The sequence below is a fragment of the Emys orbicularis genome, chromosome 7 (genome assembly GCF_028017835.1).
Source record: "Emys orbicularis isolate rEmyOrb1 chromosome 7, rEmyOrb1.hap1, whole genome shotgun sequence".
Taxonomy (NCBI): domain Eukaryota; kingdom Metazoa; phylum Chordata; order Testudines; family Emydidae; genus Emys; species Emys orbicularis.
In genome coordinates this window covers 106,867,553-106,894,559 of record NC_088689.1, presented here as the reverse complement: position 1 = coordinate 106,894,559, position 27,007 = coordinate 106,867,553, and the positions used below count along the sequence as shown (strand labels likewise).

The window sequence follows — 27,007 nt, the reverse complement described above, 5'->3', positions numbered from 1 at the left end:
CACAGAGGAGTGGGGTCTAATTACCCTTGAACCAAAGATACCACTTAGAGTAAGATATGGAAATCCAATTTATATTTCACTTATACCACATCAGGAACAATCGCTCTCTCAGATATTCTTCACAACTTGGTTTTATCAAGAAAGCTCTTTCCATGGCTCTGCCAATATCCACATAACATCTGTATTTTTCTGTATGATTATTCAGATTTGGGAAGTGAAATCTCCTGGGTAATAGGGATGGGAAGGTATGGACTGTTCGAGACATTTTCATATAATAAACTAACTATGAATAAGCACAGGATAGGTCAACTAAGCACAAAAACACTCACCTAAAAACACAAATTATAAATATCAACACTTATTAACTTTCAAGGCTTATAATTTCAGAGATATGGTGAACCTGGATTTGAACAGAGGGGAACAAATGTTTCAGAACAACATTAAGACAGCTACCTAATGGAAGCTGGAACTAAGGGAAAGGTAACCCAACAAGAGAGTTAATTCTTCCTTGGTCTACATCGAGTGCCAAGATACGAACTTTTAGAGAAGTATTTTCTTGTCTTCAGCATCTGTCCTCATTAAGATCCACCTGAAAAATGTTTACATTTGTCAGAGAAGACTGGACAGGAGTTCAGTTATTTTCATGAGATATGTCGTGTCACCAGAAGACATTTGTCCAGGTCTGCAATTCCTTGGCTTTGGACTCACCGAAAGAGCAGGGAATAGTCTTGGGAATTTAAACCCCACTCTTTCTAAAGCACTAATCACAATAAGAATGCAGAGATATATTCAACTATAGGGAGGAGTAGTCAAATGCCTTTCGCAGCACAGAATCAAATCTTTCTATCAAGTACATATTTAGGAAGTATTGCTTTCAAGGGGAACCACTGACCACATTTGAAACTAGAGACTACGGAGAGCCTTATCTTCAAGTAATGTTTTCAGATAGTCCTTTGGGAGTTTAAATAGATCCTGAAGGCAGGTCTACACTTAAAATGCTGCACTGTTGTGGCACTTCAGTGAAGATGCTACTACACCAACAAGTGAGCTTCTCCCATGGGTGTAGTTAATCCACCTCCATGAGAAGCCATAGCTATGTCAATGGGAGGGCGTGCTGGCTACATTGGGGGTTAGATTGGTACAACTATGGTGGTCGGGGGTGTGGATTTTTCACACCTCTGAGGCCTGGTCTACACTACGAGTTTAGGTCGACTTTAGCCGCGTTAAATCGAATTTAGCCTGGACACGTTCACACGACGAAGCCCTTTCTTTCGACTTAAAGGGCCCTTTAAACCGGCTTCTTTACTCCACCTCCGACGAGGGGATTAGCGATAAAATCGGCCTTAGGGGGTCGGAATTGGGGTAGTGTGGACGGAATTCGACGTTATTGGCCTCCGGGAGCTATCCCACAGTGCTTCATTGTGACTGCTCTGGACAGCACTCTCAACTCAGATGCACTGGCCAGGTAGACAGGAAAAGCCCCGCGAATGTTTGAATTTAATTTCCTGTTTGCTCAGCGTGGAGAGCACAGGTGACCACGCAGAGCTCATCAGCACAGGTAACCGTGATGGAGTCCCAGGATCGCAAAAGAGCTCCAGCATGGACAGAACGGGAGGTACGGGATCTGCTCGCCATATGGGGAGATGAATCAGTGCTGGCTGAACTCCGAAGCAGTAAACGAAATGACAAGATATTAGAAAAGGTCTCCAAGGCCATGAAGGACAGAGGCCATAACAGGGACGCACAGCAGTGCCGCGTGAAAATTAAGGAGCTAAGGCAAGCCTACCACAAAGCCAGAGAAGCAAACGGAAGGTCCGGGGCTGAGCCGCAAACATGCCGCTTCTACGCGGAGCTGCATGCCATTCTAGGGGGTGCAGCCACCACTACCCCAACCGTGTGCTATGAGTCCCTCACTGGAGAAACACACAGGGAAGCGGGTTCGGGGTACGAGGAAGATGAGGATGAAGATAATGTAAATAGCTCACAGCAGCAAGGAAGCGGAGAAACCGGTTTCCCCAACAGCCAGGATATGTTTATCACCCTGGACCTGGAACCAGTAACCCCCGAACTCACCCAAGACCCTGTGGGCACACAGGGGACCTCTGGTGAGTGTACCTTTGTAAATATTACACATGGTTTAAAAGCAAGCGTGTTTAATGATTAATGATTAATTTGCCCTGGCAATCGCGGCCAGTACAGCTACTGGAAAAGTCTGTTAACGTGTATGGGGATGGAGCGGAAATCCTCCAGGGACATCTCCAGAAAGCTCTCCTTCATGTACTCCCAAAGCCTTTGCAAAAGGTTTCTGGGGAGGGCTGCCTTATCCCGTCCGCCATGGTAGGACACTTTACCACGCCAGGCCAGTAGCACGTAGTCTGGAATCATTGCATAACAAAGCATGGCAGCGTATGGTCCCGGTGTTTGCTGGCATGCAGACAACATCCATTCCTTATCGCTCTTTGTTATCCTCAGGAGAGTGATATCATTCACGGTCACCTGGTTGAAATGGGGCAATTTTATTAAGGGGACATTCAGAGGTGCCCCTTCCTGCTCTGCTGAACAGAAATATTCCCCGCTGTTAGCCACGCGGTGGGGGGGAGGGGTGAAGTGATCATCCCAGAGAATTGGGTGTGTGGGGGAGGGGAATTAGTTGGGTTTGTGTTGCACGTTAACCCTGAAACCGCAGCCCCTCCTTTTACATTGCAAACCCATTTTAAATGGCCAACCCAACGGGTGCTTGGTATGGTTAATGAGAGCAGTACTGTTTTAAACCATCCCCACATGTTAACAAGGTTAAAAAAGCCAAAAGACTGTGTCTTACCATGGCTGCCTGCAAGCTGAAATCTGTGGCCTGGCACTGCGTGAGTGATCTCTCACACCAGACCGGCAGGCCCTCAATAGAAGAGGAAAAATGCGACCTTGTAACGAAAGCACATGTGCTGTGTGATGTGAACAGCAAAATTTAACGTGAAAGCGTGTACCCATTGTTCTCTAAAATGTATCTTTTTTAACCACCTCTCCCTTCTCCTCCACCAGCTGCAAATGTTTCTCCTTCACAGAGGCTAGTGAATATTCGAAAGCGGAAGCGAAGGACGCGTGATGAAATGTTTACTGAACTACAGACTGCCTCCCACGCTGACAGAGCACAGCAGAATGCGTGGAGGCAGTCAATTACTGATTTTAGAAAAGCCCAATATGAGCGAGAGGAGAGATGGCGTGCTGAATCGCGGGCTGAAGAGGAGAGGTTGCGTGCTGAATCGCGGGCTGAAGAGGAGAGGTGGCGTCAGCTTGCACACAGAAGGCAAGAGTCGATGCTCCGGCTGCTGGAGCATCAAACTGATATGCTCCTGCGTATGGTTGAGCTGCAGGAAATGCAGCAGGAGCAGAGACCGCCGCTACAGCCCCTGTGTAATCAACAGCCCTCCTCCCCAAGTCCCATTGCCTCCTCACCCAGACACCCAAGAACACGGTGGGGGGGCCTCCGGCCACCCAGTCACTCCACCCTAGATGATTTCCCGAGCAATAAGTGTTAAAGTTTTAAAGTTTTAAACTGCAGTGTGTCCTTTTCCTTCCCTCCTCCCCCACCCATCCCGGGCTACCTTTGCAATTATCCCCCTAGTTGTGTGATGAATTAATAAAGAATGCATGAATGTGAAGTAACAATGACTTTATTGCCTCTGCAAGTGGTGCTTGAAGGGGGGAGGGTAGGGGAGGGTGGGGTGGTTGGTTTACAGGGAAGTAGAGTGAACCGGGTGGGGGGGGGGTGGAGGGTTCATCAAGGAGAAACAAACAGAAGTTTCACACCGTAGCCTGGCCAGTCACAAAACTAGTTTTCAAAGCTTCTCTGATGCGCACCGCGCCCTGCTGTGCTGCTCTAACCGACCTGGTGTCTGGCTGCGCGTAATCAGCGGCCAGGCGATTTGCCTCTACCTCCCACCCCGCCATAAATGTCTCCCCCTTACTCTCACAGATATTGTGGAGCGCACAGCAAGCAGCAATAACAATGGGGATATTCTTTTCGCTAAGGTCTGAGCGAGTCAGTAAGCTGCGCCAGCGCGCTTTTAAACGCCCAAATGCACATTCCACCACCATTCGGCACTTGCTCAGCCTGTAGTTGAACAGGTCCTGACTCCTGTCCAGGCTGCCTGTGTACGGCTTCATGAGCCATGGCATTAAGGGGTAGGCTGGGTCCCCAAGGATCACGATAGGCATTTCAACATCCCCAACGGTTATTTTCTGGTCCGGGAAGAAAGTCCCTTCCTCCAGCTTTCGAAACAGAACAGAGTGCCTGAAGATGCGAGCATCATGTACCCTTCCCGGCCAGCCCACGTTGATGTCGGTGAAACGTCCCTTGTGATCCACCAGGGCTTGCAGCAGCATTGAAAAGTACCCCTTGCGGTTTATGTACTCGGTGGCTTGGTGCTCCGGTGACAAGATAGGGATATGGGTTCCGTCTATCGCCCCACCACAGTTTGGGAATCCCATTGCAGCAAAGCCATCCACTATGTCCTGCACGTTTCCCAGAGTCACTACCCTTGATATCACCAGGTCTCTCATTGCCCTGGCAACTTGGATCACAGCAGCCCCCACAGTAGATTTGCCCACTCCAAATTGATTCCCGACTGACCGGTAGCTGTCTGGCGTTGCAAGCTTCCACAGGGCTATCGCCACTCGCTTCTCAACTGTGAGGGCTGCTCTCATCCTGGTATTCTGGCGCTTCAGGGCAGGGGAAAGCAAGTCACAAAGTTCCATGAAAGTGCCCTTACGCATGCGAAACTTTCGCAGCCACTGGGAATCGTCCCACACCTGCAGCACGATGCGGTCCCACCAGTCTGTGCTTGTTTCCCGGGCCCAGAATCGGCGTTCCACGGCATGAACCTGCCCCAGGAACACCATGATTTCCACATTGCTGGGGCCTGTGCCTTGTGAGAGGTCTAGGTCCATGTCCATTTCCTCATCACTCTCGTCGCCGCGCTGCAATCGCCTCCTCCTCGGCTGGTCCTGGTTTTGCTTTGGCATGTCCTGGCTCTGCATATACTCCAGGACAATGCGCGTGGTGTTCATAGTGCTCATAATTGCCGCGGTGATCTGAGCAGGCTCCATGATCCCAGAGCTAGCTATGGCGTCTGGTCTGAAAAAAGGCGCGAAACTAGTATCTGAAGGACCAGGGGAAGGAGAGAGGGAGGGAGGGAGGGAGGGGCGAGTGACGACATGGCGTACAGGTACAGGGAATTAAAATCAAGAAAGGTGGCTGTGCATCAGGGAGAAATACAAACAACTGTCACACAGAATGCCCCCCCCCCCCCGAGATTGAACTCCTAAGCCTGGGTTTAGCGGGCCATTGATTTGACGGAGGGAGGGGGGAAGGAAATGAATACAGAACAAATCTATTTTTTACATCTTAAGACGACGGTGCAGCATGACTGATAGCCATCGGCATTTTCTGGGTGCTTGGCAGCAAATACTGGGCCCTTGGCAGTATGATGATGATGGATACCAGTCATAATATACTATTTACTGCCAAAAGGCAAGGGGTTGCTGCTGTGTAGCAATGTAGCCCCCCGTCTGCCAGCCACACGTCTGCCAGCACCCAGATCGCCCTTGGCCTCTTCTGGGTGCTTAGCAGACAATACTTGGCAGAAAATAGTATACTATGACTGATAGCCATCATCGTCAAGACAGTTCGATAGGACAGAGCATGTCTGTCCAGGTGCCAATGATTGATGGCCACGGCTGTACGACGAGGACGGTTACCAGTCGTAATAAACCATCTACTGCCAAAAGGCAAAAGGCTGGTGCAATGCAGCCCTACGGCTGCCAGCCCCACAGCTACCAGCACCCAGATCGCCGATGAAGGCTACCAGTTATGCTGCACCGTCTACCGCCAAAAGGCAGTTAGCTGCTGCTGCTGTGTAGCAATGCAGTCCCACGTCTGCCGGCACCCAGATGACATATGGCGACGGTGAACTGAGCTGAGCGGGCTCCATGCTTGCCGTGGTATGTTGTCTGCACAGGTAACCCAGGTAAAAAGGCGCGAATCTATTGTCTGCCGTTGCTGTGACAGAGGGGGAGGGGCCTGACGCAATGTACCCAGAACCCCCCGCGGCACTGTTTTGCATCATTCGGGCATTGTGATCTCAACCCATAATTCCAATGGGCGCCGGAGACTGTGGGAACTGTGGGATAGCTACCCATAGTGCAATGCGCCGGAAGTCGACGCTAGCCTCGGTACTGTGGACACGGTCCGCCGACTTCATGCACTTAGAGCATTTTATGTGGGGACACACACAATCGGCTGCATACAACCGATTTCTATAAAACCGGCTTCTATAAATTCGACCTAATTTCGTAGTATAGACATACCCTGAGTGACGCAGTTATACTGATGTAAGTTTATAATGTAGACCTGGCTTGAGACATTAGAGGTGGCCAGGAATTTGGAATGTGGATTTTCCCAAATAAACTAAGGAATCACTCTACTGCAGGATGTATGAGAAGATACTTAATTTATTTTCCAAAGAAAGAAGGGCACTTGAATGAAGATCTTTTTGAGGAGGGTGCTCTAATGGGACAATGACTGCAGAAAGTTGTAGGGCACTGGATAGGAAGCATGTGCTTTTAGGTCATCCATCTTAAACTTTCTAGCTATTTCTCTCTTTCAATTCAGAATGACAGGAAAAGAAGTCCAGAAAGCTCAAGTAAAGCCAAAGTCCAACCCAGGGCTTGGCTGAAGTGGTATCTATTTCCTTCCTGTCCATCTAGTATCCATACATTTGCTTCAGAGATAACTCTAGAAAAGAAGCTTTTTGTTTTCTGTTCCCTCTACATCCTGTTGTGTTGAGAAGTCTGAGAGACCAGGGATGGGCTGGGGGGAGAGGGTATACTTAGCAAGAGGAGTACATTACTGCTTTAGAAGTATGACGGAGATGCAATCTCTGGCTCGCAAAAGGAGAACTCAAGGAAGACAAAGACATTGCAGAGAAGCTAAATTAATCCTTTGCATCAGTCTTCACTGCAGAGATTGTGGGGGAGATCCCAACACCCAAGCCATTCTTTTTAGGAGACAAATCTAAACTGTTCCAGATTGAGGTATCAGTAGAGGAGATTTTGGAACAAATTGGTAAGTTAAACAGAATAAGTCACCAGGACCACATCGTATTCACTCAAGAGTTCTGAAACAATTCAAATATGAAATTGCATAACTACTAACTGTGATGTGTAACCTCTTGCTTACATCAGGCTCTGTTTCAGATGACTGGCAGACAGGGCCGGCTCCAGCTTTTTTGCCGCCCCAAGCAGCGAAGGAAAAAAAAAAAAAAAAAAAAAAAGCCTATCGGCGTCACTTCGGCGGCAACTCAATTGCGCTGCTTCATTCTTCGGCGGCGGGTCCTTCACTCCCTCTCTTCCTCTTCGGCGGCAGCTCAAGAGGAAGAGAGGGACTGAGGGACCCGCCGCCGAATTGCCGCCAAAGACCTGGACGTGCCGCCCCAAGCACCTACTTCCTTCGCTGATGCCTGGAGCCGGCCCTGCTGGCAGATAATGTAACATCGACTTTTTAAAAAGACTCCAGAGGCAATCCTGGCTATTACAGGCTGGGAAGCCTAACATCAGTACCAGGCAAATTAATTGAAACTATACTAAAGATCAGAATTATCAGACAGATAAACATGATATGTTGGGAGGAAAATCACCTAGACTCTTGTAATGGGAAAACATGCCTAACCAATTTATTAGAATCTGTGAGAGTGTCAATAAGCATGTGGACAAGGGTAATCCAGTCAATATAGTATATTTGGACTTTCAGAAAAGCTTTGACAAGGTCCCTCACCAGAGCCCATCAAGGAAACTAAGCAGTCACAGGATAAGAGGGAAAGTCCTCTCATGGATCAGCAACTGGTTAACAGATAGAAAACAAAGAGTAGGGATAAATGGTCAGTTTTCACAATGAAGAAATAGTAGGACCCCCCCAAAGATCTGTACTGTGACCTGTGCGCTGTTCAGCATATTTATAAAAGATCTGGAAAAGGGGGTCCACAGCGAAGTGGCAAAATTTGCAGAAAACCTTTGGACATATATCGATATTATTATATTTCCAATGTGCTACAGGGTGCTCACTGCTCAACCCCTGGCTCTGCCCCAGGCCCCGGCCCCACTCCACTCCTTCCCCCAATGCCCCCGCCCCTTCCCACAAGTCTGCCGCGCCCTTGCTCCTCCTCCCCTGAGCCTCCTGCACACCACAAAACAGCTGATCGTGGCAGGTGGGAGGCGCAGGGATGGAGAGTTAGGTGCTGATCGGTGGTGCTGCTGGCGGGTGCGAGACGCTGGGGGCGGAGAGGAGCTGACGGGGGCTGCTGACGTATTACTGTGGCTCTTTGGCAATGCACATTGGTAAATTCTGGCTCTCTCTCAGGCTCAGGTTGGCCACCCCTGGTCTAGTCTATAAACAAACAGCATTCAAAGCACAGGAGAAATACAAAAATAGATACCCAAATACATGAAACAGCAACTTTGCCAAGTTTCAATAAAACAAACTCACCAATCAAAGGTTTATGTCATTATTCTGAATATCACTGAAAGTGGAAGTAGAGGGCAACTAGTGCTGCTTAATTTGTTTTGTAACTTTTATTTGGTAGTTTCTCATGTGCAGAATAATGATTTTGAAATGTCTTTGTATGAAATGGAGATGTAATTGCACAATTCATGTTCTTTGATACTGAATGTTCAAAAAAGAAAAATAGATAGCCACATAACATTCCATTCAGTGACTCAATGAATGATCAAACTTAAAGGTGATACATAATACATTTTTGTGTTTTGTAGCTCAGAGCCATAACTAGAGCGGGGTGAGTGGGGCAGCTGCCCAGGGCACAGAGCCAGCAGAGGTGCAAAAATGGGGTGGTGCGCAGGATCGGACCCTGCAGCATCACCCCACCCACCAATCTAGCCCACCAGCACCTCCCTGACTCCCCCGGCACAGGATTGGGCCCAGTGGCATAGACTGGAGCCCAGAGTGCTCATCGCTGCCCTTCCCTCTTCCTGCCCCCCCGCATTCCCTCCCCCCTGCAATCGCAGGCCCAGTGACCCTGGTTGGAGCATGCTCTCCCGGTGTCACAGGCAGGCAGGGCACTGAGTGTGCTGCTTGGCTCATACTGAGCATGCTCACATGAACCGAGGCTGGGAAAGCTTGAGGTAGCCAACTGCGATGGGTGTCCCTCTATCAGAATTTGCTGCTCGTGGATCAATGAGCCAGGAAGTAGCAAATTGTGACAAGGCAGCAAAAAGAGATCATCTATGGAGGTCCGTAACTGCTACTTGTAGCAAAATCTGTCAGTGTTTTTTGACATTGCATACTGCCTTCTGGCAGGAGGCAACAGTTTTTAAATTGTGGGATGTCTCCCCTTGGAGACGCAGCTCACAGTTTGAAAACCTGTGCGCTAAATGGAAGGCAGAAATCTGGGAGGGCACATGACCCCACATGCCGCCCACGCATTGCCTCTAGGGAGAACAAATATGCTTGCTCACCCTGAGCACTAAAATGTTTAGTTATAGCTCTGCTGCAGCTTGTGTCATGTACTAAGAGGGACTGTCAACTTAAAAGTCATGCTTTTGTCTGATTTTTCTTCCTTCTTACTTGGCGTAATAGCAGCTATGGTAACTGAAATTATTTCAAGAAATAAGTTTCTCTCGTTTCAGTTTGACAATTCTGTGCTTTTGACAGCAGCATGTATGGTCAGTTTCCCCATTTATGTGGGACCTTCCACATAGCAACATGGGAGAAAAAGGTTTTTTTAAAATAGAAAAATACAATTTTAAAAATGGCAGGAAGATTCGGAGGCAGATGTAATATCTAAAGGTACTTTAAATTTTTTTTTAATTGACTAGGTTTCATAATCAGTCAGGACCAAACATGAAATATTCATTGCTCCCTTTCATAAATATAGTTATGCTATGAATAGTTAATCCCCATCTTTAAAATGGAAATTAGGATTGACCCGATTTCAAATTGACAGTGTCCCTTTAAGAAACGGTTATTTTGTTAAACATGTAAATGTGAGTAACAGAAAATTCATGGATCACTTCCAGATTATTTCTCAGAACCACTATAATATAATTCAATGTATCGGGTACACAGAGTACATGGATGTAATATTTTGACATTTACTGGGAATGTAAATAATCGCTATAACAAAAAGCAAGCCATCACTAAACAAAGAAACATGCAGAGAAATGTTGACAGGGTGAGCAACAGAGAAAACATGCACTAAGTAGGGAAAAAGTGAATAAGCCTAGGTGCTCACCAATAACATCACATAAAGAGCGTAACTTTGCTAGTCAAGTTAATAAGGAAAAAAAGTTTGGAAGAACTCATCTGTGGCCTATGTCAGGGATTCTAGCTCAGCACCAGATATTTGAGAAACAAATGCTTAGACTATAACCCAGTAGGGGCAACATTACCTTTTTACATGTGCAATTATTTGGATGAACCAGACCAAAGTGGAATTCTTCTCTATTGGGAAAACTGGTTACTCAAACAAAATAGCCTTTACAATAAAAGTAGGTTATAATAATATCGATATATGTCCAAAGGTTTTCAAAAGCACAACTACTACTCTTTGCCTGTACAATCACTACATTATCAGCACGTAATTGTTTTTCAGAAGGCTAAGATGACTAATGTCTGTATAAGATGCTATATAAATATCAGAATGGAATTTAGTTTTAAAGGAGTGTCACTACTTTTATATGGCACATTGTCTGCATTTTTTCTATTGTTATTATTATTAATAATAAGAGTAATATTATAGTAAACTAAAAGAAATTAACAAAAGAATGTATTGTTTCCATTTGTTTACTATGTGCATTTTAACAGCCCTTTGTGTTTTCTGTATAGTCAGTTCATTATGCTGCTGTTCAGCTGTAGTTCCTCTCATGTGCACTGGCATGACGATGTCACTCTCATTCATGCTCTGAAGGGAGTTAATGTGTATGTTCTTCCCCAGGAACTGCATGAGGGTGTTCATTAGTAACAGCAGTGCAATGTGTGGGGTTTCTATGTTCAGAGTCTCCTTATTGTGGACTTTTGCATAAAGCTAGGGATGAACAGGAGATAGGAAGGCAGCAGGGGAACCCTACCCTTCTTCACTCTCCAAGCCAATGAATGGGGGCAGGGAGCACATTTTGTGATATCATTAGTTAACCCAGTCTCCTCCTTACTGGAAAGTAGCATGAATATCAGCAAAAAAAATTATTGCATTTTAAAAAATAAAAAATTTCAGAGCACATTATATAAAGAGTACAATATAAAAATGTTTTTTAACATGTCAATTTCAAAAATTCAAGTGACAGTGTTCCTTTTAAAACGTTAGCATAAACACTTAGTTGTAAATCAACAAGTTATGTTTGTACTTGTCACTTGACTTAAAAATATTCCTTAAGGCTTAAGACAGGGTTACGTTTTCAGCCCCGATTTTAAATGGGAAGTTAATCAAATGAATGACAGACATCTGTTCTGAATGCCAATTTCTCTCCTCATATACTGGTCATTGTAAATGAATAAAAGAATGTATGGGTTACATGAACTTATTTTTAAAATTATGTATGCAACCAGTACATAGGAAGCTTTTAAATAACCTTCCTTCTAACAACCCATCTTTGGAACAGCTTAGGTTTACCAAAATGAAATTAGTGAAGTGACTGGATTGCAATATAGTATAAGATACTGTGGAATTTTGAAGGAAGGAAACTACTTATTCTTGCCATACTTGGAACCTTAGCTGCATTCTCCAGAAGATTTTACATGATTTGTCTTAATTGTAGATATTGACACAAGTAATTGAGACTCACTTTCTTTTCACAACATGAAAGTTCAAAGTGTTCTCTTCAACTAGCTCACATGGCCTTTTGATTGGACCCAGATACTCCAAAATCTAGCACCTGCTCTTTTAGTGTAAGCAGCAATTTTTGCCAAAAATAAAACATTCCCAAGTTTATTTGCGGTGGAGTGTACTCTATGGTACAGTGCATTCTACATATTCCTGGAATGCATTATATATGGCATTCACTGATTGTAGATCTAATGGCATTTTTAAATAATTCCCAGGCAAGTCTGCAATGCATAAATGTTGCTTCGTTTTTTACCCAGAACACTGGCTCCTCATCAAAATCAAGTTTGCAGAGGACTGAAGGACACTTGATAAAATTTCAAGTTGGGTAGGTTATTAGATAAAATTCTTCAAATCATCAAAATGGTGCTTAAACTCAATTCTAATTTTTTTCTTTTAGTACAAAAAAAATAAAAATGTTTAGTTCAGAAAGGAACTCAGGGGATATATATATATATAGTAGGAACATTTGGGATGGAAGTAAAAAGCAGAGTTCATTTGGCTGACTTTTACTCCCACCATATTCTGAAGGTAATTTACAACCCTAGAAGACCTTTCCGATGCCTTGCTGAATTACTCCCCAATTACTTGATAACATATTCCTTAATTCCCTATTAATTTTTTCTTAATATTTTAGTGTCCAATATAAACTGCGAGGCTAGAGCCACACATATACAAATATATAGGGGGGAAAAGAACAACACATTAAACAGCAGCATGAATTCATAATCTCATCCTAGTCACTTTATACCCTTTAAAATTTCTGCTATTCTGGGATACTATTGAGTAAAATACTATCATCTGCAGTTAATCCAGAATTTTCCCTCAAATATCAATTTATCTTAATACTCTCTTCTTCCTAATATAAGGTTTTTGAATATCATCTTTATAAAGAAAGTGAAGAATTTTGGTACAGCAGTAGAGACTAACTTTATGCTTCCATTGAGGCACTTAATTTTTCTTGCCAAACTTCGTGTTGCTGAATAAATAATTCATGCAGCATTCTTTCCAAGAATGGCCAGAATTCTGATGTGTAAGTCATCTAATGAGCACTCATTTTCTTAAGAAATTTCATGAGGATATATATATATATATTATAAGCCTATTACAAGCTCATGCATAGAGTAAGCCTAACAAAGAACAAGAAATGACAATCACTATTAGAAAAATAAGCTGAACTGTACATAAATGCAGAAGAAAGGGGCTAGGGACAGCAGGTCTACCAATTAACCCAGAGAGGCATCTTTTATCTTAATACAGGGCTTTCATGAGTGTGCATGCTTGAACGAGAGCACAAGTTCAAGCTGGAGGATGAGGCATTTCTTTTTCATTTAGCAGTCACTCAATTAGCAGCAGCATATCTCTAGCTTTCCATCATCTTTTCATCCTTTTCTCTCTCAATTTCAGAGTGCTCCCAGTAGCAATAGCAGCAAGGGGAGGAAAAAAGAGTCAGTCAGCAAGAACCTCATCAGTTTCAAACTACTGCTGACCATGCCATCAAGAAATACTTGATGCAAACTACCATCTGCAGCAGCACCATCCTATTGTTTGAAAATAGCGTGGGATTCTCCTATCTGGAGCGTAAAAACATTGGTAAAAACCACACAGGAACCCCTAGATTTCCCTACAATACCACAGCCTATTTAAAACCTTTAAGTTTGTTTGTTTTTCCCATTGAAGTTTTCTGTGTAATACAATGTTCCCAATAAGTATACTTGACAATTGAAGTTAAAAATAGAAACGAAAAAAGGTGATCCGTACCCTTACCTTTCCGCGTGTTCTCTGTCACATCTACACCAAACTGGATGATGTCACCAGATAGAATCTCACATGGTGGGCTTTCCTCAGATCCTCTACTCAATCTCTGACTGTTTATGAAGGTACCATTACTACTCTTAGTGTCTTGAAGATAGAACTGTAAAGAAAAAAATTACACTGCAATAAGTTATCTGCAAGAAGAAAGTTTGATTAAATGGAAGCTACAGACAATTTCCATTCTACTATAGAATGTCAAGTTAATACACAAGCTAGGAATAAGAAATACTTCTGTTTGCAAACTTCACATTTTACATTATGTCTATACTTGAATTTTAGTTGTGTTTTAACACACACTAATATCAGTTAATGAACCCTACTGTAAATTCAAGCATAGTGCTACACAAATAATTGTTGCTAGTTGTGTTTAAGCATGACTAGCAACAAGCATTTTTGCAGTGTCTATTCTAAAATTCACAATCATGTTTGTTAACCCATCTAAACCTTAAAGTGGTAGGCATACCATTAAGAAATCTGTTTCTATTTTGTACAACAGGGCACTGATGATAAAAAGAAAAGCCTGGGAAAAAATGAAGACTCAGGAAACAGATATGGGGCCAAGAAGGTGAGACAAGCAAGTCCAAATACAGAATGGAGATACTTCTGCAGAGGACCAGCTCTCAACCCTGCCCAAATATTTAAAAAATACTGACCTAAAGATAGGCGCCTATGGCCATATTTGGGCATCTAAGGGTGGGATTTTCAAAAGCACATAAATGACTTAGAAGTACATTTGCAAATAACTTCAAATGTTGAGTACAGCCTAGCCAAAACATTTTTTGATTTTTTGTTCTCATGCTAAGCATGTTAATAAGGCCTCTTTATTTGTCTATTTCAGCATAAATATAAAGTCTAAGTACGAAACCTCGGAAGAGAAAAAAATTCTATGCAATATCTAAAATCTATTAACAATTAGAAAACTAAAGAAACAAGTACAAAACAATAACAATTTAAGATTATAAAATGGGAAGAAAACTTACTACATAATCTTATTTATACTGAAATGAAATAATTCTTTAAATTTAATTTAATTCTTTTTTAAATTTATTTTTAATCTTACAGAGCTGTACATGAGAATGATGACAATGTGTTCTCAGATGTACAATTTAATTTAAAAAAATTCTCCAATATTTACATTTATAGTAACCTTAGGTGTTACAAGGAGATGTTTTCAAGTGGAAATGCAATTTTTAAATTGGCATCCCTTCAAATATAAAATGTCTAGTTTTCATTTCATACCTATTTTTATTTTAAAAAATTAAAGGTTCTTGAATTTTTTAAACTGAAAACCTCATTAAAACTCACAGGCAATTAAAATCATTTGTGTGTTCTGTGCAACTAGTAAAAAGGATAATCAATCAGTTGTATCTATTCTCGTCAAACTGAAGCTGAAGTGCAGATACACAAACTAAACTTACAGAACTAGAGATACAAAGTCCTCCTTTGTCATGTTGTCTAAGTCATTTAGTAAATAACGTAGTCCAGCCAGCCAGCTTTGGCTTATTCTTTATATAGTAATAAATTTAAGTGTTTTTTTCCAGTGTATTTTTATACTATTCAAATGATCTTTCCTTATAGTTCAATCCTTCCATCACTTTTACTCTGTCTCTCAATTCTGTCTTTAAAACAACAATTTGGAGTACACACACACACACACACACACACACACACAAACAGTACACAGTATTCCCAGTGGGTTCCTCTTGTGCCATAGAAAGAACTATGACATTCCTGGGTCAGATCATGCTGCCTTTATATGTAGTTCAAAACTGTGCTGCCATGCCCCCACTCTCCCCTCCTCCCATGTACACACACATTGAGAAGTTGGTATCCAATTTATTATCTGCTAACTCAGATGAATTAAAAAAAAACTAAAACCTTTTCCCAGGCTGAATTACATTATTTCCTGCCCATGTCTCAATTCTCAAGATCCCCCCCCTTTTTTTTTTTCTTTAAATGTCCTCATAGGTGTTGGCAACTCCTCCCATTTATGTATTAGCAGCAAATTAAGTTACATGTGGTGCTTAGTTTCTCTCTTGCACATAATTTATAAAGATGTTAAATAAAACCAGACTTTACACACACCCAAACTCAACACATTGCCATTTATCATGCTTCTTTCATATAGTCCTTCATTTTTTAAACACGTGAGAGTAGGAGTCAAACACATTTAAATTTGTTTTTCCCAGTAATATTACATGACAAACTATTTAATTGCTTAGTAAAGTTTAGATACTACATTTTTTGCATTCCCAGTCATCTACTAGTTTTGCAACTTAAACAAAAGAACGGTAGATTTTTTTTTTTATACAACACAAGTCAGAGTAAACAAAGTTCCATTGTGTTCTAGGTCAGCGGCTCTCAACCTTTCCAGACTACTATACCCCTTTAAGGAGTCTGATTTGTCTTGCGTACCCCCAAGTTTCACCTCATTTAAAAACTACTTGCTTACAAAACCAGACATAAAAAGACAAAAGTATCACAGCACACTATTACTGAAAAATGGCTTACTTTCTCATTTTTACCATATAATTATAAAATAAATCAATTGAAATATAAATATTGTACTTACATTTCAGTGTATATATAGAGAAGTATAAACAAGTCACTGTCTGTATGAAATTTTAGTTTGTACTGACTTCACTAGTGCTTTTTATATAGCCTGTTGTAAAACTAGGCAAATAGCTAGATGAGTTGATGCACCTCCTGGAAGACCTCCACGTACCCCTGGTTGAGAACCACTGTTCTAGTTCAATGGACAGCAGGAATTTGTTAGGAGACAGAGTACTGCATCTAATCTGCATATACATAATACCACACATTATGGGAGAAATTTCTAGAGGTTCTTTTCTTGACTGGTAGGGTAGGAAGGAAAGGAAATTTGATCTCTGCCCATCCCAGAGTCTATGATGGGAGAGGCTAGATACTTCTCTCTTCTCCAAGTTCGGATGGTGAGTGAGCTTATATCTTCTGGAGGAAAATGCATGTTTCTAACTGTTCCTTTTCTTCCTGCTCATACCCAACCTCTTTTCACCCCACTCAGTCATCTGATGTTCAAGCATGAAACCTTATCAAAGTTGGGCTTCTTTCTGCAAGCCATTTTTTTCTTTTAAAAGAAAGCACTGATCAGCCTTAAAGTTGATGTCTTACTACACCACGGGACTTTTTCCATACTCTGGCAGACCGCAAAAATTTTGTATGAAGTCTCTTGCTTTCAGGACTACTTTCTATCACCTCTGTTCTAGTTGCCTACAGAATCTCTCTCAAGATGTTTTATTAGCTTACTGGGGACGAAAGACAGAAATTAATGAAATCCTAAAAGGAGTAAAGTAGAGGAACATTTCATTAACATTTTAATACTTGACTTCTCAGAACAGAATTAACAACCTAAAGTAATATAGCATTTATAAGACTGCAGATAGTGCACCTCAGGAACCTAAACTAACAAATCTTCCATACACAATTGCCAAGGATATCTGAAATATTACTCTTGCATAACTCTTCACATACAAACTAAAAAAAGACAAGGGTTCCATAAATATTGATTTTTGTAGTTCCCAGTAAGTTTAAATGTTCCATTAAAAAGTTTGTCAATTTAATGAAATCCCATGCTAAACTCCTATGATCCACCTACTCTAGGTACAACATAATGAAAGTCCCCACTCTCTTCACTTCCAGAGTAAAACTGGTTGGGGGGGGGAGGGGAAAGGGTGATGTTTTATTGAAACTTCACATTTTAAAAAAAAAATCTCTAGCTCTAGAGTATTAGAGATAATAAACACTTAATATAATAAAGCAGTAAAGGGAGACTTTCTTAAACCCCACTAGCTATTGTGATGCTTCCTGGGGGCACCCAGGATTGTGAGGTGCCTCCCGACCACATTCCCTTAGTGTGAGGAAGCCTTGTCTGTGCCTGCTGTGTTCCCCGACACCATAAGCCACAAGTAACAAGCATTCTCCTCAGCCCCACTGTTACTTAACAGGTTAATGATAGGCACACTCCAACCCTTGAGACCTCTAAGCATCTCCCTGGACCATGCAGCCCCATATCCACTGAACACTCGCAATATTCACAGATTTACTGCTCCCAAAGAAAGAATACACCCCAGATTACCAGTCTCATCTCAGATCACCACTCCGCTTAACACACAGCACTTAGATATGTTTATAGTGAAATCAAGTATTGGAAACAAACGATTATATTCAAAACAAAACAATAGCATGCATTCTAGAGTCTAGACTTAACTGACAGGTTACTCTCATGTCTTGTAGTGTAATGCTCACTCAAAATTCTTGCAGCACTTTGCAACCAGCCTGGCTGTGATCCTCCTTTCATGAGACAAACATGCAGTCAGCTTGCCTCCTAGGTGAACGATTCAGTAGGTTTGTTTGCTCTCTCTAAAAATACTAATCTCATCCTTTGTCTTTATTCATAAGCAGGACACCCTGTGCTGTTTGTTACATCTTGTAGATTTCCTTTCTTGCAAATTTTGCAGTTTCTCAACTGGACGCAAATAGGCCTACAGCGTGAAGCATACAATACAGAATACTAGCCAGAAGGGGAGATGCATGTCTGTTAACTCTTGCCTGAAAGTAACATTTTGAAGTATGTCAACTCCTGACTTAACTTCAAGACCTTTTAGGAGCATACCAATGGATTTAACAGATCAGAACACTGTTCAGTATAATCCAGTACCCTTCCTCAAAAAATGGCCAGCACCAGAAGCTTCAGAAATGCAAAAATCCCCACAATTCTCTATCATGGAATAATCTACCCATACAGCAGAAATGTCAAACATTCTGTGGAGGTTTCAATTCTATTTTTAATTATGACCAGTAGGTCAGAGTTTTAGGTATATAACCCAACCTCAATCCATAGCAGAACTCATACAGATGTCAACAGGAAGTTCTCACAAATATCAAAGGTAGAATATTACCTTCATATAGCACGTCAATTCACTATGGAAAAATATGCTTATCTTTAGGACCACTTTCATTTCTGCCCTTTTATTCTCCTTCCTCCAGTCTGTTTCTGTGTTCCCTCTGCATTTCCTTCCATGCAGTAACTCCTGCTCCCCCTACCTGTTCTATCCACTAAAACGATCACAAATTGAATAGTTAATGCTGACATTGCAAATATTATTAGGTTTTAGAGTTAACATCCCAGTGAGGTTAGCAGAGAGGACAGGAAAAGACGAATTCACACTCTAATTTTCCAGAGTTAGTAGATAGAAACAAAACACTGCTTTGCTTTACACTTGGTTTCACATTTAGAAGGTTTTCTGCACAACCACCAGGGCTAGATAATTTTTTATTTTAAATGAAAAATGTCATGTCAGCAAAACCCTCCTAGCATAGACAGTTTATATTGGCATAAGAGTGCTTTTGTTGGTATCGTTTATTCTGGTTCGGCAAGCGATATAAACTATACCAGCAAAAGCTCTTTCATGCCAGTATAACTGAATCTAGCCAAGTATAACTGAATCTAGGGCTTTCACCGCCCTGGGGCCCACACCCCCGTAGGGATGGCCCTGCCTCTATCTCATCCTCCCTTTCCTCCTGTATAAGCATGGAGCCTTTCTGGAGTAGATCTACAGGGTTTTGACAGGTAGACAGTCTGCTCTGGGGCTCCTCAGCCCTCTCATGCTTCTGGGAGGCTGATTCCCTTGAGACGGTATCCCTTGTAGGGTTCCCTACTTATTGATATTCCCAAAAGGGAGTATCCCACACAGTGTACATCTTTTGAGTCTAAGCTGTCCCAGTAGTTCACACAGAACTTCTAGCATTGTAGGATGTGAACTGGAGATGGGCAGCAGAATTCCCCTCGCACCAGAATGGGGTTTGACACTTCCTGGAGTCATGCTGGAAGACTGAGAAGGCATATTTTGTTGCAAGTAGGACCAAGTGCCTTAAAGCTGTTGGTACCTCATATAGGTTGCAAGGAAAGCTGCACACTGAAGCATGTGACAAATCAATTTTGCCCTTAAGCCTCCAAGGACACCTTCTTTATTCTAACAAGGGCCTGCTCAGGACTGTGTCCTCGAACTGATGGAGACAAACTACCAAAAACAAAGATAGCTAGTCCCTTATGTGTGTGTGTAGCGGGGGGAGAGAGAGAATGTCATCAAAAATCTTAGTTTTCCACATCCATCTGCAGGAATTATTAGCCAACCACCAGGACTGGCATAAACACTGAACAGAACTATCATTTTCTAGTTGTAGGAATTATACTACTGTCAGTTAGTATGATTTTTTGTTGTTTGATCTCTCTCATGGTTACTTAACTCTTTTAGGTTGTACAATTGAAGAATTACCTTAACAACCTGTGGAAACTTTTTCTGGATTTAAGTCATTGTATAAGCTGGTACTTTTCTAGAAGTCTAGCAAGGAATTAAGAGAAGCCTTAATACTGTATAGGTCTAATGCTGAAAATGAATCAGAGGCTTATACTATTACCTCTAAAAAAGTAGAGTGAAGGAACGCACATTTAAAAACAAACTAATTCTTCTTTTCAAGAACTAAGTTGAAAACACTTTTTTGGTAACTAATAATGCAGATGTTAACTGGTTTGCTTAGCATAAGCTTGGCATGCATGATGAATCAAGGAGATTTCAAGCATACTTCTGAGGAAAAGGAGGCTTTAATACTCCTGGTGCAATTCTGTGCCAAATAATTAAAAATTCTGCACATAGTATTTTAAACTTCTGCAAAATTCTGGATATTTTATTTTTCAAAGTAACACAATATAATCATGCCAGTTTCAATTATTTTGGTAATTTATTTAAAAATACCTGTCAGCAAATACATCTATAACAATACAAACAAACAAAAAGATTCAGGATTTTTTTTTTTTTTTAAACACACACAAATAGATTCCTTACTAAGCATATTAATACAGGACTCTCAGGTTTTTGTACTGTAGTTTAAAGGAATTACTATTTCCCGCACCCCTCAGCAGCAGTGCAAAGTCCTGGGGGATTTGGGGGTAATGGAGAAGCTGAGGGAGAGGGAAGGAGCATGGAAGTGAACCTGGAGGGTTGTTGGGTGTGGGTGGGAGAAGTATGGAACGCATTTTTTGGGGGTGGGGATTGTTGAAGAGTCTCCCCCATGCAGACCCTGGATGACCCCTATCCTTCCCATTCAGTCAGGCACAGCTGCCCCCATCCCTGCCGTGTCCATGCAGCCTCCTTCTCCCATCCCTGTGTCCCTGCAGCCCCCCTCCCATTTAGCTTCTGGCTCAATGCTGTCACCCCCACTAGCCTTTCTGAACCCCAATCTGTGACCTCCCAGCATCCCTGCATGCCCTGCTCTGTCCATCCTGGGCCTCTTCACCTGGCCCCACTGTGAGGAACTGCCCTCTCTTCTAGTGCCACAGCAGCCCCTGGTGGGCAAAAGATGTAACTGCAGTGCTTCACCAGCAGAATCCATATTATGCAGAGAGAAAAATTGGGGGGGGGGGGGAAGAGAGGGAGAACCATGAATTCTGCGCACGTGCAGTGGTGCAGAATTCCCCCAGGAATACCTTAACCATACTCCTGTCAACTTGGAATGTTACAAAAAGATTGCTTGTTATTTCCACAGCTTTTGAGTTTCTTCAACTCTGTGGAAGTGCTTACTAGAACAGAGCATAGGACCCTGAAGTTTGTAATGAATGAATTAAAGGAAGTAGAATTCCCAACTCTAAGTCTTGAATTCATTTCTCAAGTGATTAAATTAATGTCCAGTAAAGAAATTTCTGCCATCAAAACACACTGTAAGTTAGCAAAAATCCAAAGTGAAGAGAATGTTCCCGAGATATAAGAAAGCATTTTGCTCATCTGATGATCTGAACTTTGCTGTCGGTTGACATTCTGTTAGAATCTCTCTACCTGGCTACTGAAAGGCACTGTTCGTTTTCCTTCTCTTGTTGTAGGACAGTTTTCCTCAGCTTATGATTTGAGACAGCTGCTATACAATAAAGCTATTCTCTTTGGAGGATTAATCTAAATAGCATTAGGTTTTTCACAATTGTGTAAATCTGATACACAGAAATCAACACTTCTTACAGAACACCAAAGTAAAGTGGGTTTAGGTGGGGAAGGAGTGCACAAAAATCAACTCCCTAATTTCCAGGCAGAGCAAAGAACAGCTCAGTGGCTGCTTTTATAGCTAATGGATTAAAAAGGAACTGCAATCTCGCACACCCTTTGTTATCACTGGCCCTCGGAGCCACAACTCTGCCTCCCTCACATGCTGCTCTATAAAGAGTTAGCACAGAACCCAACTCTACTGAAGTGTGTGCAGAATTCATTGTCCATCTCTCCAAATTTAGAAAGTGACAAGATTACTCCAAAGGTCTAACATGTTTCTCATTTGGAGACTGCATTAAAACTTAGATTAGCAAGTCAAATAAGACTGCTTGCTATGTAGCTATTGCACAGGGAAAACTTAAACCATCCTATGCAAATCAGCCCTATCCTCTTAAAATCAAGAACCCAACTGCTGCTGCTACAAAACACAAAAAAGTAATGCTTAAGTCTGAAACATTTGAGAAGAATATCTGAGTGGTCATAAACTATTAACCTCTTAGTATACAGCCAATATTTTTGTGTAACAGCGGTTTACAGTTTTTATATTTCTCCATAATGTGTGGAAAATGGGACTCTTTTGTAGTGATAATCAGTAGCGATAAATGGGCAAAAGTTTTTTTTCTCCTGCTGATAATAGCCCACCTTAATTGATTAGTCTCATTATAGTTGGTATGGCAACACCCATTTTTTCCATGTTCTGTGTATATACATCTTCCTACTGTATTTTCCACTGCATGCATCCGATGAAGTGGGTTTTAGCCCACGAAAGCTTATGCCCAAATAAATGTGTTAGTCTCTAAGGTGCCACAAGGACTCCTCGTTCTTTAAGCTGGGTAATGTAAACTTCACCCAACCTGCAAAAGCAGCAGAATCGGAAAATGGCAACCAAACTGCGGAAGAATGATTCCCAAATACCTTGAACAGCATTAAGGCAGCACATAAGATCACTGTCAATCCAGTAAGAAAATTAAAGAGACACTGAGAAAAATGTGGCCTGAGGCTGTCTTCCTCTCCCCAATAGCATGCTAAACAATAATGTTGTCCCTCTTACTGAAAGATTATTTTTCCTCTATATCAGTGGTCCCCAAACTGTGGGATGCGCCCCCGAGAGGGCACGGAGGAACATCTGGGGGGCACGCTGCGGGAATGGGGGCAGGGAGGGAGCGCCACCCAGCCACAGCTCTGTCCCCACCCTAGCTCTGCCATCATTCCCTCTCTAGCCCCAGGCCAGCTCTGCCTCTAGCCCCAGCTCCTCCACCTGCCCCCCAGTTCAGCCCCCAGCTCCAACTTCAGCCCAAGCTCCTCTGCTGAGACAACTGGGCACCACTCTTCTCTGGAAAAACTAAAGTGCTAAATATAAACACAAGTTCAGAAAGTAAAATTCATTTCCAAAAAATTCAGATATCCATTGCATCATTCAGGTAGGGCCATTAAATTGCAAATAGCGATCACATATTAAAAGGAACAGTTCCGTGTAATACTTCACCCTCCCCTCCAAAAAGGTAAAACATTTTACCACAAAATATGAGAACACTTTACAAAAATAGACTTCCTTTAACATCAATGTCACTAATTTTGATGTAAAAGGCATATTTTTGAAGACAGCCAGATCTAGAGGAGGAGTTCTAATTTACAAGTACTTTAGTTTATATATAGCTGACTGACTTGCTGCAATAAGACATATGTCACCATAGTTACTAATTACTACTTTTTAAACATCTCTCCTTCCTTAATTTTGTCATTTTGGCTCACATAAAAATTTTGGGAAATTAACCTTTTGCTACAAATGCTGGGCAGAGTCAATACAAGCATTAATTTCAAATTCAATTCCTTTTCTTTATAGCGTATTCTTAAAGTTTGTCGCTTCACATTCTAACTTCTCCCTTTCTAAACAAACCACAAAGAAAACAAAACAGGTTATGGAAGTTGATTAACAGCCTCAGAAGAGGTGGTGTAATTCCATAGAGAAAAGTTCCCAGAAAAAGCTCCAAATCAGATGTAGTACTAATTGTATAAAATTCTCTTGGATAAGAGTGATTTAAACTGACCTTAGACTTAAAGCTAAAGAATGTTTAAATATTAGAAAGTTGCTTTAACGAAGAATAAATTATACAATTATAAAGGCAAAGTCCATAGCAACACAGAGAGCAACACACATTTATATTACAATAGATCCTCAAGTCCCCAACTAGGATAGGGCCCACTGAGCTAAGCATTGTACACATACACACAGAAAGAGGCTTCCAAAGGGCTTACAATTTAAAAAGAAAAGACAAAACGTTGGGAGAAAGGAAGTATCTCAGTTTTACAGACAGGAATCTGAGGCACAAGGAGATTCAATCATTTGTCCAAGGCCAGACGAGAAAATCCGTAGCAGGGCTAGGAATTACTCCAAATGCTCTAAATCCCAGCCTAGTGCTTTAATCTCAAGGCCATCCCCTTGTCTCAATTTAGTTTTCATTACTTCTGTGATAAACGGGGAGTGAGGGGGGAAGCTTCCTTTTATGGACACCCAGCGAGCCAGTTAGCTATAAAATCCCTCTCAGTAGTTGTTCTCTACTTGCTTTACCTGTAAAGGGTTAAAAAGTCTCCCTGCATAGGTAAAAGGAAGGGAATGGGCACCTAACCAAAAGAGCCAATGGAAAGGCTAGAACTTTTTAAAATTGGGAAAAAACTTCCCCTTTGTCTGTCTGTTTCTGTTGTTCTCAGGGGAGAAGCAGAGACAGGGCTGGAACTATGCTGTTAGAAGCTTGGAACCAGGTATGAAAAATCATCCGAATCATACCTAGAAACTACTCACTTGAAACCCCCAGATATGTAAGTAGATCAGGAAATGTCTAGGAAGACGCGATTCGGTTTATTTCTTTTTATTTCTTTATGGCTTGTGGACTCCTCTGTGCTAAACCCAAATGCTTTTGTTTTGCTTGCAACCTTTAAGCTGGACCTCAAGGTGGTTATTCTTGATGCTTAATTTTTGTAAGTGGATTTTTTAAATCTAGCAATAGCCTGAGTTTTCAAATGTATTTCTTTCTTTTTTTTTTTTTTTTGCTTTTAATAAAATTTACCTTTTTTAAGAACAGGATTGGATTTTGTGTCCTAAGAGGTTTGTGCACATGTTGTTTAATAAACTGGTGGCAACAGCTGATTTCCTTTGTTTTCTTTCTCAGCTCTTCCCTGCAGGGCGGGGGGGGGGAGGGTGAAAGGGCTTGAGGGTACCCCACAGAAAGGAATTCCCAAGTGCGCCTTCCTGGATTTTCAAAGGGGTTTTTGCACTTGGGTGGTGGCAGCATCTACCCATCCAAGGTCATAAGAACGGCTGTACTGGGTCAGACCAAAGGTCCATCCAGCCCAGTATCCTGTCTACCGACAGTGGCCAATGCCAGGTGCCCCAGAGGGAGTGAACCTAACAGATAACGATCAAGTGATCTCTCCTGCCATCCATCTCCACCCTCTGACAAACAGAGGCTAGGGACACCTTTCCTTACCCATCCTGGCTAATAGCCATTAATGGACTGAACCTCCATGAATTTATCTAGTTCTCTTTTAATCCCTGTTATAGTCCTAGCCTTCACAACCTCCTCAGGCAAGGAGTTCCACAGGTTGACTGTGCGCTGTGTGAAGAAGAACTTCCTTTTATTTGTTTTAAACCTGCTGCCCATTAATTTCATTTGGTGGCCCCTAGTTCTTATATTATGGGAACAAGTAAATAAACTTTTCCTTATTCACTTTCTCCACACCACTCATGATTTTATATACCTCTATCATATCCCCCCTTAGTCTCCTCTTTTCCAAGCTGAAAAGTCCTAGCCTCTTTAATCTCTCCTCATATGGGACCCGTTCCAAACCCCTAATCATTTTAGTTGCCCTTTTCTGAACTTTTTCTAATGGCAGTATAGCTTTTTTGAGATGAGGAGACCACATCTGTACGCAGTATTCAAGATTTGGGCATACCATGGATTTATATAAAGGCAATAAGATTTTCTCCGTCTTATCCTCTATCCCTTTTTAAATTATTCCTAACATCCTGCTTGCTTTTTTAACTGCTGCTGCACACTGCGTGGACATCTTCAGAGAACTATCCACGATGACTCCAAGGTCTCTTTCCTGATTAGTTGTAGCTAAATTAGCCCTCATCATATTGTATGTATAGTTGGGGTTATTTTTTCCAATGTGCATTACTTTACACCTATCCACATTAAATTTCATTTGCCATTTTGTTGCCCAATCACTTAGTTTTGTGAGATCTTTTTGAAGTTCTTCACAGTCTGCTTTGGACTTAACTATCTTGAGCAGTTTAGTATCATCTGCAAACTTTGCCACCACACTGTTTACCCCCTTCTCCAGATCATTTATGAATAAGTTGAATAGGATTGGTTCTAGGACTGACCCTTGGGGAACACCACTAGTTACCCCTCTCCATGCTGAAAATTTACCATTTATTCCTACCTTTCTTTTAACCAGTTCTCAATCCATTAAAGGATCTTCCCTCTTATCCCATGACAACTTAATTTACGTAAGAGCCTTTGGTGAGGGACCTTGTCAAAGGGTTTCTGGAAATCTAGGTCAGAGAAAAGCTGTAACCATGGGAGTTTAATACAAGCCTGGAGTGGTCAGTATTAAATTTTTAGAATCCTTGCGGGCCCCCACCTTCTGCACTCGAAGTGCCCGAGTGGAGAATCAGCCTTGACAACTTCAACTTAAAAGTTCTAGGTCACTTCTCAGAAGGCACTTGAACCAAGCACAAAAGACACATTAGACTTTGCTTTACGCTTCCGAAGGCAAATTCTCACACAATGGTAAAATATAACCGTTACACCATTATAAGATTTAGCACTTCTTACTAGAACTTCATTTTATTCAAGAGAGCAAAATTACATCACTAGAAATTACATCATGGCAAGTTCTTGCCTAGTAACTATTCACTATTTTTATCAATGACCAGGAAGAAAGAGACATTATTGATAAAGTATGCAGATGACAGAGACTGGGGGTGTGGAAAATAAAGAAGAGGTCACTGACAGCTGTCCGGATCACTTGATAAGCTGAGTCCAAGCAAACCATATGAATTTTAATATAACCAAATGCAAAGTCATATACCAAAAACAAAGAATGCAGGTCATCCTTATAGGATGGGAGACTACCCTGGGAAGCAGTGCTTGTGAAAAAGACTTGGGGAGGTATGGCAGATAATTAGCATAACCTGAGCTCCTTGCAAGATGCTGTGGCCAAAAGGGTTAACAT

General features: G+C 41.9%; 1 protein-coding gene across 1 annotated transcript in view; it reads right to left on the bottom strand.

Moving 5' to 3' along the window:
- The window catches only part of SLMAP (sarcolemma associated protein), a 166,437-nt gene that overhangs the window by 83,245 nt on the left and 56,185 nt on the right, over positions 1-27,007 (bottom strand). Inside the window, exon 2 of the mRNA XM_065407127.1 lies at positions 13,650-13,797. Within this exon, the coding sequence (XP_065263199.1) occupies positions 13,650-13,797 (148 nt within the window). The remainder of the gene's footprint in view (positions 1-13,649; positions 13,798-27,007) is intronic.